Here is a 15158-nt window from a genome sequence, read left to right as displayed (position 1 = left end):
AAGGTTTTGGTTCCATAAATGTTTTCTTTCCTAATTTGAAGCTCAGAAGTAAGTTTAGTTACCTTTGATTCTAATGGGTCAGAGGTGGTGTGACTGGAATTACTTCTTAATTAAAATGATTAGCTCTTTATGTTCATACTGAGTGTGCATTTTGCCGCATTATTAAGTTCAAAAGCCATGGAATAAATTCACTATAAAGTATCTTTATGAGTGGCTACACAGCATTGAAATGAAGAAAAAGATAAATATAAAAGTCCACAATTAATGTCATAGACAATCAAATGGGTGTGGGATATTTGAGTTCTTGATAATGCAGGTATCGTGTGGGTTGCAGCTGTTGGCTTTACAAGCTGTCTAGCTGCTTCCTCTTGCAGAGTTGAGGGTGACTGAAGAATTTTGGCTCATTATACTACATTTTCATTGGTATTAATTGGAATGTTTGTCAAATTTAGGATTTTGTCCTAAAAACATACTAAATTTATCCAACCTTATAAAGATGTGTGAGGACTTCCCTGGTGACTCAGTGGCAAAAAATTTGCCTGCCAGTCCAGGAGATGTCGGTTCAGTCCCTGGTCCAGGATGATCCCCTGGAGGAGGAAATGGCTGCCCACTCCAGTACTCTTGCCTGGGAAATCCTGTGGACAGAGGAGCCTGGCGGGCTCCAGTCCATGGGGACTCAAAAGAGTCAGACATGACTTGGCAACTAAACAACAACAAAAAGGATGCGTATTTTTTGTATTTTAACATTCCTGATATCAAGGTATACCTGGCAGTCAGTGTATACACGTAATGTGATAAAGTTTCCTTTTGGCATTTTTTCTTTTGGAAAGGATCCTGTTGTTAAGGGGATGGTGTATTTGTGCATTTTGTATTCAATATTGCCTCATAATTAATAGAATGTCATAATTAATCTAGGTTATAGGTTTGAGTCATAGAGAGGCATTTTGTTTAACCTGTGGCTAATTTTTAAAAATTTTTATATTAGTTGACAAGATTTTATAAAAATTGAAGATTTTACTTGAGAATCCAGATCTCCTGATAAATTAGCAGAATTGGAAACCCTAGACCTACATCCCCATGTGGTTGTGGGACAGAGTTTTTTTATGGTTGTTCCTTCAGATAGGACAACCTTTGTTCTCCAAACTTGGGCAGTCCTCATCGAGATAATTCATTGATTTTTATTGACTTTGTGGTTCCTCTAGACATTTGAGTTTGTAAATTAGTTGGGGTCCTAACTAAATTGTGGTAAAAAAAGAGACTGAAAAATACAAGCAAGCAAGCAAGCAAGAAGCTCATTTCTGTCTCCGGAGATGTAGGAAGCTCTCTTCATGGGAATGGCCAGGAGCACTGTTTTCTTTGACCTATTGCTCTAATATCGACCTCCTCAAGTGTTTTATTTATAGTCTGTTTGGTCAAAGTTGGTTCACCAGTGCCCTGTTCACATTTCAGTTCACAGGAAAAAGAAAAGAGGTAGTGATAGACAAGCAATTTCTTGTTACGTAAGTGACACAGAAGTTGTATACCTTTCATTGCTTAGTATATTGTCATGTGGACACAGCTAAGTATCAGTGAGGCTGAGAAATGTAGTATTAAACAAGTGGCCATGTGTATGCCTTATTAAAATTTGGTTAATGGGAACAAGGTTCTGTTACTGAAAAGAAGAGGAGCTCAGACCAAAGATATTTACATTTGGCAGTCTCTACTCATTGCATCCACTGGTTGGGAAAATACTTATAGTCAAACAATGGAGTGGAAATTAAATCTGGAATTAGTAATGTGATTAGAGTTCATGAGTGAGAAATCCAAGGCCCAGAGATTGTCAGTCTTTGTCAGAACCCTCAGTCAAACAATAGTAGAACCAGAGATAGAACTTTAGTCCCTATCCTCTGTTCCTTCCATACATCATTCCAACTTGCTAAGAGTAGTATTTCATAGTAGTAGAGTTCTTTAAGTGAACAAATGATTTAGAAAACTCAGTAGCACTAGCACTTTCAGCTAGGAAGTTGTTATTAGCTCAAATTAGGTGCCCTCCCGTGATCTGGATAAGAGAAGCAACACCCAGCATGCTTCCATAACTATGGTCACTAGATGGTCACTGTGCTCTTTCCTCCTAACCTCCGACCTCAGAATACATCTCAGCCTAGTGCTCCAAGCCCCAAGCAACGTCCTTCCAGTGGCAAGGAGTCTGCATGTAATATGGAATTCTTTTTTTTTTTTATGAGATGAAATTCTGTCATCCTGAAAATGGGTAATTGCTAGAACATTTCTGTACTCTTCCCCATCTTAAAATCCATTCTTTTGGAGCGTTAGGGGGAGGGGGAAGAGTATATAACTATGGAGAAAATTCCAATTTTCTACCTATTTGCCTCATGATATTTGCTACTCTTTCCCAGTCATTACTACCTGTAATCCCTCACTTAGTTTCATCTGCATCCCCAGCCAGCTTTCAAATAAAAGTTCATTCTCATTTTTCCACTACTTTGCTATCTCTGAAAGAATTCAATCCCTTCAAGTACTTTTTTTTTTTTAGGGTTTTATCATTCATGGATAAAAAATGGTGAAAAGGATAGGATAACAAAATAACACTACTGGAGGATTTATAAAGCTAGAATAAATCTCAACATTATTGTATCAGTATAACAATGGTTTTCATTGGTTTTCTCACTTATATACTTTATTAATTCTTTCTAAAATTTTGTTTATTTTTAATTGGTGTATAATTGCTTACAGTCCTGTGTTGGTTTCTGACATAAATAACATGACACAGCCATAGGTATCCTTATGTCCCCTTCCTCTTGAGCCTTCCTCCCACCCCTAGCCCATCCCACCCCTCTAGGTTGTTCACTTATATACTTTTATGTATGCTGTTTCCTTTGCCAGGACGACTACACACACACACACACACACACACACACACACATGCACACGCCATCTGGCCAGCCCTCCTGTTTTTCTCCTAATCCCTATAGTCGAAGTTTGACTTTTACTTACTCGCGAAGGGCTTTCCTGGAGCTTTTGTCTAGATGAAGAACATATATGTTCTCACAGCATGCAGATATCTATATACTCTTTTTATTTAATGTCTATTGCGGAATCTATGGATGCATGGTTGAGAGGGAAGGTATCAGGGAAGACAGGAAAGGTGCTTTATCTTTGACTAGAGAAGACTGGCTTCTTTGTCTGTCACTCTAGCCAGTGATTTTCACACTATGAAATGGCATCCGGTTTGCAGATATGTCTCAGGGGCTGGGGAAGAGGAAGCATCCCTTTCTGATCAAAGGGACCCTAATTATAGATTTCCTTGATCAAATCATTACCTAAGGCCATTTCCCCCAGGTCTTTTTTGATCCCTCTTTCTAGGGAATCATCTTACAGTTCTACAACCAGACTTCTTATGAGCAATGAAAATAGCACCTGTAGTTACAAGGAAGTCCATTCCACTACACTGAAGTATTTGGGGGCTTCTGATATCCTAGGAATGGAATTTTTGTGTTCTAATATTTGTTTGGCATTCAAAATAGTAAAATGTGCCATTACACCACTAAGTGATGAAAATAGGTAATGCATTTTTTTCAAGAACTATGTCTAACCTCCTTCCTTAAAACAAAACCTATTTTTCTCTGGTTAAAACAAAAACAAAAAACTCGCTGCTTTTCAAACTCGTGTGCTTTTATTTAGAAATTTTGAATGTTATGTTTTGAGAAATGCATATTGTATCCTCTGGTTATTGTTCTGAACTTAAATACCTCAGTTCCTTTTTGTTTTCTGTACTTTCCCTCCTAAAGAGGGAATAGGCCTTAAAGACAATAGCAACTCAAAGAAATATATTCTTGTATTTTTTACATGATAGTATCATATATTTTCTTATTATATTTACTTATGCACAGACTTTAAAAGCTAAATGGGACATTAAAGAATTCAGTTCAACCCCTCATTTTATTTATTTATTTATTTATTTATTTATTTATTTTTTCAGTGGGTTTTGTCATACATTGATATGAATCAGCCATAGACTTACACGTATTCCCCATCCCGACCCCCCCTCCCACCTCCCTCTCCACCCGATTCCTCTGGGTCTTCCCAGTGCACCAGGCCTGAGCACTTGTCTCATGCATCCCACCTGGGCTGGTGACCTGTTTCATCATAGATAATATACATGCTGTTCTTTCAAAACATCCCACCCTCACCTTCTCCCGCAGAGTTCAAAAGTCTGTTCTGTACATCTGTGTTTCTTTTGCTGTTTTGCATATAGGGTTGTCGTTACCATCTTTCTAAATTCCATATACATGTGTTAGTATGCTGTAATGTTCTTTATCTTTCTGGCTTACTTCACTCTGTATAATGGGCTCCAGTTTCATCCATCTCATTAGAACTGGTTCAAATGAATTCTTTTTAACGGCTGAGTAATATTCCATGGTGTATATGTACCACAGCTTCCTTATCCATTCATCTGCTGATGGGCATCTAGGTTGCTTCCATGTCCTGGCTATTATAAACAGTGCTGCGATGAACATTGGGGTGCACGTGTCTCTTTCAGATCTGGTTTCCTCAGTGTGTATGCCCAGGAGTGGGATTGCTGGGTCGTATGGCAGTTCTATTTCCAGTTTTTTAAGAAATCTCCACACTGTTTTCCATAGCGGCTGTACTAGTTTGCATTCCCACCAACAGTGTAAGAGGGTTCCCTTTTCTCCACACCCTCTCCAGCATTTATTGCTTGTAGACTTTTGGATAGCAGCCATCCTGACTGGCGTGTAATGGTACCTCATTGTGGTTTTGATTTGCATTTCTCTGATAATGAGTGATGTTGAGCATCTTCTCATGTGTTTGTTAGCCATCTGTATGTCTTCTTTGGAGAAATGTCTGTTTAGTTCTTTGGCCCATTTTTTGATTGGGTCACTTATTTTTCTGGAATTGAGCTTCAAGAGTTGCTTGTATATTTTTGAGATTAATCCTTTGTTTCTTCATTTGCTATTATTTTCTCCCAATCTGAGGGCTGTCTTTTCACCTTACTTATAGTTTCCTTTGTAGTGCAAAAGCTTTTAAGTTTCATTAGGTCCCATTTGTTTAGTTTTGCTTTTATTTCCAATATTCTGGGAGGTGGGTCATAGAGGATCTTGCTGTGGTTTATGTCAGAAAGTGTTTTGCCTATGTTCTCCTCTAGGAGTTTTATAGTTTCTGGTCTTACATTTAGATCTTTAATCCATTTTGAGTTTATTTTTGTGTATGGTGTTAGAAAGTGTTCTAGGTTCATTCTTTTACAAGTGGTTGACCAGTTTTCCCAGCACCACTTGTTAAAGAGGTTGTCTTTTTTCCATTGTATATCCTTGCCTCCTTTGTCAAAGATAAGGTGTCCATAAGTTCGTGGATTTATCTCTGGGCTTTCTATTCTGTTCCATTGATCTATATTTCTGTCTTTGTGCCAGTACCATACTGTCTTGATGACTGTGGCTTTGTAGTATAGTCTGAAGTCAGGCACAACCCCTCATTTTAGAAATAAGAGAATAGAGACCCAATTAAGTAAAATGATTTCCTCAAGTCGTGAATTAGAAGATCCATGTGTCAGGAACATTAATTATATGCAATAGAAACCTACTCTAACTTAAATTCTGTAAAAAAACGTTTTCTTTTTGTTTGCCACACCTAACTGTAAAGTTCCAGGGATGAATCAAGCATGATTGGTTCCAGGGGTACAATTGAATCATCTTAACTCTTTTTCCCATTCTCAGGGCTCTACTTTCTGCTGTGTTGGAGTCCTTTTTTAGCAGACTATCTCTGTTGCAGCATCAACGATGATCCCTGGAAGCTTTGCAATCTGGAGAAAAGAAATCCCATCTCTGTTATGGTCTATCGATTTCTGAGGAAAGGGCTCTGATCCTGACTGGGCCACCTGCCCTTCTCTTGCCCAAGCACTGTGTCCAGGGAACCAGGCTCTCTGATTAGCTAGTTGGTACTGTCAGCCCATCTCAGTGACTCAGAAAAGTAGACCCCTTCTCCACCAAGAAGAAAGAGAACAGAGGGTTCTGTCGTGAGAAGTTGGCGAGAAATAGCTACTGTGTAGCTCCCCTGGTCATGATCCTGTCTTCTGATTCCCAACTAGTTTTACTTCTAGATGGTGCAATTCCTTAAAAAAACAAACAAACCTGGAGAGCAGTTCTCATTGAAAACAGTGAATTAAGCTGGCTCATGTGGATGACCCAAGGTGTCAAACCAGACAAGCACTGTCTTTTTCCAGGAGTTTATAGTGTAAAACTGATAACACAGTGTCCCTCTGGCCAAATATTAGGTGGAAGGCCACATCTACATCTGTATAGATACTGAACAAATATATACATTTATTTTAAAAATTGAGATTTAATTGTGCTCTCAAAATGGGTTCATCAAGGAGCCACCCTTGCTGGAGAGATAGAACTTTATTTCTGGGTATTCTGATTATCTGAAGATGTCGCTTAATGACACACCACTACGTTAGAGGACAGGAGTAATGAGATTTGAAACAACTCTACCCAGTACAAGAGTATATATTTTTCTATGCTAGGAAAACAATATGAGAGATACCCACTGCCCATAAAAAAAAAAATCATCCATTCACAGAATTTTAAAATGGAACCAACCAACTACTTCGTGTAAGAAAGTGCTTGCATACTGATTCACTGAAAGAAATAGCAACCTTAATTTTCTTGAAAAATCACACCTTCAGAAGAGTTTTTAAACTCTATTCAGGAGAATGGAATTGGTTTCAAACCTTCTCTTTCTCTGCCTCCTTAGTGCTTCAAGGCTAATTGTTATCTTTTCCTCCTTCATAAGGAAATCTACAGGTTAGGTAACCAAATATTGGAGCATAATTGGATTGTAGCTATGTTTATGTTCTGTGTTGGTCTGAGAAGGTAGAATAAGCCACAGTAGTGGTTTCTGAATGTTCAGACCACTTTCATGTGCCAGAAACAGTGCTCTGTGTAGCCACACCTTTATGTATACGTTCTTCAAGATTTATTTTACTTGTTTATACATTAACAGAACATTCATCTGAATAGAGCATTTCAGGGCTAAAGTAAAAGTGAGAAAATCTCTCATCTAGTTGATGAAAGCCTGAGGAGGTAGCAAAGGAGTTCGAGGTTAGAAGCTGTATAGTATATTGCTATGCGGCATGGCAGGGTAGGAAGAGGGAGGTGAGAGTTATGAAGAAATTTAGAGCAATTAGAAAAAGTGATGTTCATTTAAAAAAAGAAAAGGAAAAAAGAAAACACTTTAGGGATGAAGACAGAGGACTTAGAATATGGCTGAGATGGTTAGAAGCCCAAAAGAGATGATCCAAGGCTTGTGTACTAAATAAGAGAAATCACAATCCAGGGAAATTCTCTAAGCTGTACCTACTCTGGAAATAGCACAAACTGAGATTTTCAGTCCTTTAGATGAGCAGGTTTTAGAACTTAGGGTAAACCAAGAGAGGATTCTGTTTGCCTGCTTACCCAAAATGCAAGCTCAGAGAAACTGCTCTGGACTTGGACTACGATTAGAAGGCTGATGACAGTGAGGGAAATTTACTCAGTATACTTACAATTTAACTATATTTTTATTGAGCTTCTACTATGTGACAGATACTCCTCTGGACAGGAAGGATATCAAGGAAACAAGGCAGAAATGGCCTTTAATTCACATAGAATTCTCATGGTTCGAATCAGAGGAGATAGACGATGAAAAATAATTTAAGGAAATAGGTGAACGGAGGCAGTGTTATAAAAGGTGAATGACTGGCGTTCTGGGTCAGTGGATAATTTAGATGTGATTTGATTTGGTTTTTAAAAGGATTGCTCTGACTGCTGCTTGGTTGACTTGGTAAAAACAGATCCTGCAAGGGAAACTGCTGACCTTGTTTTGTTCTTTCTGGGCACCAGGTGACTAATAGTCAGGAGGTTTCACCCAAGTATCTGTGTTTAACAAAACATAAAGGAGCTTTTGAACTTGGGACTTAGTGGGTATGACAAGGGAAATTTTTTAGATCAACTGAACTTTGTAAAAAGAAGTACATGCACCTTCCCAAACATAAGCAACAAACCTTAGAAGTTACACAATAAATTCTCATGTGAATCTGCAGGTGCTCTCATTAATAACCTGACCAAAGCCTCTGACCACCCCCATGTTCGTCCGCAGTGGATTCTCTCGTGTCCTATGTTTCTCCTGTTTCTGAACCCTGCTAGCATCTGGGGACTTTCTCACTTCCCGTCTCCAGGAACCGCTGTGTGTTTCTGTGTGTCTGTATCCGTCTTTGGGGAGCAAGCCTCTGTGTTGTGGCAGCTGCATGATCCCTGACATGCTTCGTCAAGTGGAACAAACTTCACAGTCTTCTGAGAGGAAACATCTCTCCTGGTGGGGGCCCTGTGTGTTCCCTCACGAAACATCCTGTGTAACACTATTAAACAACACCCCTGGCATCAACGGTTAGGAATAAGACAGTTCTGTGACTTTTCAGTTGCTTAATGCTCCACATGATATCTGGGAAAGGGAAGGGCAGAAAATTGCTAAGGCTGAGGTGTCCCAGAAATGAAACCTCTGGTCCATGGTTGTCGGCACACCAAGGTGCACAAATATCAGGCAGTGTTTCCAGAGCGCTCTCTGTTCCTCCCTGGGACTTGCTGTTACTTATTAACAGAGATATTAAGTGTGAAGGACAATAGTTGAATGGCATTGCTGTCTTGCTCTTTGGCAACTCCAACAAATAGCAGCTTTTTTTCTAAGCAGAAGGAATTCAATTTCTGAACAGAGCCAACATATAAATATTATTGCCTGGTCTTGCAAAATAAAGAATTAGAGTGACAGTTCCTGGTGTTGGGTACTGGTAAATACCTCACCAACAGTGTATAACTTAAAAGCTCACAAAACTGCTATTGTGGATTTTACCCAACCATTTAAAACCAGTTATCATCTTTGAACCTGCTATTACAAGCAATGGGATTTATAATGTTTTATTTTTAAAGGAAAGACTACGTAGATATTTAGGGTTTTTTTGTTTTCTGTGTTTTATTTTTTTTGTCACACAAAGAATTAACTGTATCAAAGCTTCAACTAGGCTACCTTACAACTGTCAAAGAAAATAGTTCGATCCCTGGGTCAGGAAGATCTCTTGGAGGGGAAATGGCAACCCACTCCAGTATTCTGACCTGGAAAATCCCATGGACAGAGAAGCCTGGCAGGCTATAGTCCATGGGGTCACAAAGACTGACCACTGAGTGGCCAAGCATGCAATATTCCATTGTACATATATGCCACAACTTCTTTATCCAATTATCTATCAATAGACATCTAGCTTGCTTCCATGTCCTGGCTATTATAGGTACTGCTGTGATGAACACTTTGGGATACATGTGTCTTTTTGAATTATGGTTTCTCAGAATCTATGCCCAGTAGTGGGATTATTGGGTCATATGGCAGTTTTATTCCTAGTTTTTGAAGGAAATCTCCAAAGAGAAAAACAAATACCATATTAACACATACATATGGAGTCTAGAAAAAATGGTACTGATGAACTTATTTGCAGGGCAAGAATAGAGATGCAGATGTAGAGAACAGACTTGTGGACACAGTGGAAGAAGGAGAGAATAGGAGAAATTGAAAGTAGCATTGAAATACATACATTACCATGTATAAAATAGCTGGCTAGTGGGAAGTTGTTATATAACCCCGGGAGCTCAGCCTGGTGCTCTGTGATGACCTAGAGGGGTGGGATAGGGGTGGTGGTGGGTGGAAGGCTCAAGAGGGAAGGGATATATAAAAATATATATATATATACTTACGGCTGATTCATGTTGTTGTATGGCAAAAACTAATACAACATTGTAAAGCAATTGTCCTCCAATTAAAAAAAAAACAGATACTGAAACATGTTTTAGTCAGTCACACTGTAAAATTTTGCCAGGTAATGGAGCTCATTAAAGGAAAGAGTGTATTCTATGTTAATTGTATTTAATATTCAAACATCCCAGAAGTCCATGATATCATATACTTCTAGCTTTCTGGGAAGCTTTACCAGTTCAGCAGATTGGAAGCATTGTACAAAGTTCTTGTGCTTGCCAAGTTCTGTAGCTTTTAAATACATCTTTAGGGATGAAGACACTGCAGTAACACCATTGCAGAGTCAATGAAATGGAGGAGAGCACTCTTGCTATTGTTTTCTCACCTCATTAACAAAAAAGCATCCCATAGTGTACAAAAAAAATCTTAGAGATTGATATTGGAAAATTCAGATTACCATTTCTTTGCAGTCAGTAGTAATTTCCTGCTGAATGCAGATGAATTTATATGATTTGAAATACAGTTAATTCAAAACACCACGTACTTGTACTTTGGAATAATTGGTCCCATTAGGTATGAACTCAGACATGTTTGTTTTCTTCAAAGTGAAACAAGAATTCTGATTACTTTTTAACAGGAAAAGAATGGAGTTGGCAGGACTGTACATAAAAACATCCTTTTAACCCTGTTACCTTAGTGATTAAGTGTTTAATACAGAAACAGATGACATTTTATTGAGTAGCAGATCCAGGATAGAGATGCTAGTTAGACAGCCTCCTAATTGCAGGGTATCCTTGGAAGAGAGAGCCCTCTCCCCAGGAAATTGTTTACTTAGCATTTAATAATGGTCATGGAATACCAGTATCTAAACGTCACTTAAAGATGTCCTCTTGAATTTCAAATTAATAACAGCTTACATTTTGCTTAGGTTCTTGTTTGGTAAAATATTTTCATTTCCCTACAAATTTTTTGTGTGATCCTCTTAATGAGTCACTGTGAATTTAAATGTGCCTTTTCACTCAAAGTTGCAAGAAGGATGCCCCTTTCACTGATAATCAGTAGGGTTGTAAAACCCCCTGGAAACTGTGAAAGGGTTAAGTACTCTTCAGCTCTTCTTCATATTTATCCTGTGTGGACAAATATTTGAAGCTCAGAACCACCCATTGGTCCCAAACGTGTGGTGTGGCCTTCCTGATTGTAGTCTTCTAGTTGCTGTTGTGTCCGATTTTTTTGCTACCTCATGGACCAGCCCATCAGGCTCTTCCACCCATGGGATGTCCCAAGCAAGGATATTAGAGTGGATTGCCATTTCCTGCTCAAGGAGATCTTCCTGACCCAGGGATTGAACCCTAGTCTCCTGCATTGGCAGGTGGATTCTTTACCACTGAGCCACCAGGGAAGCCCTTCCCAAACTGATGCTGGGACTTGAAATTTTGAGTAAATTTTAATGTGGTGGGATCATAAGTTATTTAAACTGCTGATAGATAATAACTAAATAGCAATGGGCTGAGATTTATGAAAGTGGTATTCAATTTCCTGGGTTCAGTGCCACTCAGGACTTGAATACAATGATTTATATATTCTGTAAAAGGTCAATAACATAACTAGGTTATAGCTTATCTTCATACAGTTAAATGTGTGTGAAGATAAAATGGAAGAATTTGAGTTCTTGGAAGAAAGCTGATAGTCAAAATGGCATATTAGAAATTTCATAGTAACGAGAACCAGCCTTGGAATTAATTAAAGCTCACAGATGTGTCTTGGAGGAGCTCATGGGAAAAGACTCTTGTTAAAAGAAAATACTGCTTGGCTAGAGGAGACAATTAAAAGATGTCTTGATAATGTGATATGCTTGTGGCCATCTCTTCATGGATAGTTGAAAAAAAATTTATATGAGCAGAGAAAACCTGATAAAAAGAAATTTGGCAAAAGAATGTATTTTTAAGAAAAATATACTAGTTTAATGCTTACCAAGTGTTTTGCAACTGCATTCTTATTAAAGCAATATAACTTGGTTAAAAGTTGAAGATTATAAAATCTCCATAACCAAATGGTTTTAAATGACGTAGTACTTTTAGAGTGATCCCTCATTGTCCTGTTCTAATTCAAAGGTACATTGAGAATCTGTTATGATTCAAACACACACTGAGTTTGAGAATCTGAGCAGGGCATTTCTTTTAAGATTCAGAAACGAATTTCTATTTTGTGCTTCATCTGTTACCAAAAATGAATATTGAATTGAAAATAAATTTTAATTTTAAGTGCCATGATGAATATTTAGAAGGTTCTTCAGTGATGTACTGTTATTTATTTCTTACAGGCTTGTACGGCATATGTGGATTTTATGATTTCTGTGGCCAAATTGATTCGTCAGGAAAGAGGACTGCCCATAGATGAAAACCAGCTTTCTTTGGAAATGAATAAAGTTATGGATTTGGAAAAAGAAATTGCCAATGTAAAACACATATTCTCTGATACAATGAATAATGTCAACTGCTTTTTATTTCTTTCTCCTCTCTATCATATTTTAAGGGTAAAAGGTACAACTCCTCAACCAAGTGATAAAAATGTACAGCTCAGTAATGGATCATTGACTTCAAGAGGACCTTTGAAACTGGAGTTTTTCAGTAAACCAAGTTCCAGACATCCAGGAGACATACTAATTTTGACAAATATTAAACTAGATTTGTCTAATGACCTATTATAACTGGAGCACGTCAAGATCTTAACTATTTACAGTCACACTGTTTTTGAGATGCCCTTGAGATTCAGGACACATGTGATGACTATTCAGCAAAGCTGTTTTAATTTTAATGTACATAATTTTGCTTTATTTTAAAGTTTTAAAATTTAAGGTGACCACAGAAATTGTCTCTATCCCTTTGCTAAGAAGTATTAGCCTCTTAACATGGCCACACTGCAGTATGAAATTCACTGAGTTCAGACTGTTAGGCTGCTTATTAGCTCAGGGGAGATCTGACAGGAGGAGTTTATCAGCAAAGCCGAAGGGGTCTATTGCCGAGATTCCTCTGGTTCTGGGTCAGCCCTTAGAGGCTGAGTTGGCACATTCTGTTTGACGTTCCTCTGATAGAATCTGCAGTCTCAAGCAAGTGAACTCCCTCTAAACAGCATCCAGGTTATTGACTGATCTCATAGTCGGTTTCCATCTAGGATCCACAGAGCTGTGACATTGCCCCCAGCAACCTACAATCCTAAATCCCTATCTGCTTGGCAGCTTGCCATCAGAATCTTGAAAACGAAAGATCTTGGAGGGCAATTTTAGCTTTCCTGGGGCCACATGAAGCTAAAAGTCTAGAATCAGAACCAGACACTGGCTGGAGCTGCAGCTGGATGGCTGGCAGTTTGATGGGTTACATGTGGTTCTGGGTTGGAAACAGAATTCTTAGAGAAGCATAGTTTATTACCCTGGGTTTTTACCACTTGTACCTTATCAGACTGTGTGCTCCTTTGTTCAGCCTCAGCTCTGTAATAGTCGTATCTTACTTCAAAAGTCTTCGTGTCTATATTTTCTCTCCTCTCAGACACTGAGATTTAGTGGGGTCTTCATGCTCTCTGAATCACCTGTGTCTCTCACAATGTCCAGCCTACCATTGCAGGCAGATGTTACAAACATAATCTTTAAATCGTTGTTGTTCAGTTATTCAGTCTTATCCAACTCTTTGTGACCCAGAGGACTGCAGCACACCAGGCTTCTTCTCTATCATTCACCATTTCCAGGAGTTTGCTCAAACTCATGTCCATTGAGTCGGTGATGCCATCCAACCATCTGATCCTCTGTCGCCCGCTTCTCCTCCTGCCCTCAGTCTTTCCCAACGTCAGGGTCTTTCCCAATGAGTCAGCCCTTCACATCAGGTGGCCAAAGTATTGGAGTTTCAGCTTTAGCATCAGTTCTTCCAGTGAATATTCAGGGTTGATTCCTTTAGGATTGACCGGTTTGATCTCCTTGCTGTCGAAGGAACTCTCAAGAGTCTTCTCCAGCACCATAGTTTGAAAGTATCAATTCTTTGGCACTCAGCCTTCTTTATGGTCCAACTCTCACATCCGTACATGATTACTAGAAAAACCATAGCTTTGACTATATGGACCTTTGTCGGCAAAGTGATGTCTCTGCTTTTTAATACATACACTTTCTAGGCTTGTCATAGCTTTTCTTCCAAGGAGCAAGCGTCTTTTAATTTCATGGCTGCAGTCACAATCCGCAGTGATTTTGGAGCCCCAGAAAATAAAGTCTGTCACTGTTTCCATTGTTCCTCATCTATTTGCCATAAAGTGATGGGACTGGATGCCATTTTTTTTGAATGTTGAGTTTTAAGCCAGCTGTTTCGCTCTCTTTCACCTTCATCAAGGGGCTCTTAAGTTCCTCTTTACTTTCTGCCATTAGGGTAGTGTCATCTGCTATCTTAGGTTGCTGCTATTTCTCCCGGCAATCTTGATTCCAGCTTGAGCTTCATCCAGCCTGGCATTTTGTATGACATACTCAGCATAGAAGTTAAATAAGCAGGGTAACAATATACAGCCTTGACATAATCCTTTCCCAATTTTGAACTGGTTGTTGTTCCATATCCAGTTCTAACTGTTGCTTCTTGACCTACATACAAGCTTCTCCGAAGGCAGGCATGGTGGTCTGGTATTCCCATCTCTTTAAGAATTTTCCACAACTTGTCGTGATTCATACAGTAAAAGGCTTTAGTGTAATCAATGAAGCAGAAGTAGACTTTTTTCTGGAATTCTCTTTCATTCTCTATGGTCCAACAGATGTTGGCAATTTGATCTCTGATTCCTCTACCTTTTCTAAATCCAGCTTGTATACCTGGAAGTTCTCAGTTTACCTTTTGTTGAAGACTAGCTTGAAGGATTTTGAGCATTACCTTGCCAGCAAGTAAAATGAGAGCAATTGTGAGGGTTTGAACATTCTTTGGCATTGCCCTTCTTTGGAATTAGAATGAAAACTGACCTTTTCCAGTCCTGTGGCTGCTGCTGAGTTTTCCAAATTTGCTGGCATCTTGAGCACAGCACTTTAGTAGCATCATTTTTTAGGATTTGAAATAGCTCAGCTGGACTTCCATCACCTCCACTAGCTTTGTTCATAGCAATGCTTCCTAAGGCCCATTTGACTTCACACTCCATGATGTCTGGCCCTCAGTGAGTGACCACACCACTGTGGTCACCCGTGTCATTAAGGCTTTTTGGTACAGTTCTTCTGTGTATTCTTGCCATCTCTCCTTAACATCTTCTGCTTCTGTTAGGTCCATACTGTTTCTGTCCTTATTGTGCCCATCTTTGCATGAAATGTTCCCTTGATATCTCTAATTTTCTTGAAGAGATCTCTAGTCTTTCACATTCTATTGTTT

General features: G+C 38.9%; 1 protein-coding gene across 5 annotated transcripts in view; it reads left to right on the top strand.

Moving 5' to 3' along the window:
- Window positions 1-15158, top strand: part of MME (membrane metalloendopeptidase) — a 108471-nt gene that overhangs the window by 45147 nt on the left and 48166 nt on the right. For all 5 annotated transcript variants that reach the window (XM_043473944.1, XM_043473946.1, XM_043473943.1 and 2 more), the window contains one exon: window positions 12107-12241. In XM_043473944.1, the coding sequence (XP_043329879.1) occupies window positions 12107-12241 (135 nt within the window). The remainder of the gene's footprint in view (window positions 1-12106; window positions 12242-15158) is intronic.

This window comes from Cervus canadensis, chromosome 7 (genome assembly GCF_019320065.1).
Source record: "Cervus canadensis isolate Bull #8, Minnesota chromosome 7, ASM1932006v1, whole genome shotgun sequence".
NCBI classification, from domain to species: domain Eukaryota; kingdom Metazoa; phylum Chordata; class Mammalia; order Artiodactyla; family Cervidae; genus Cervus; species Cervus canadensis.
This window is presented reverse-complemented; position numbering and strand designations above follow the sequence as displayed.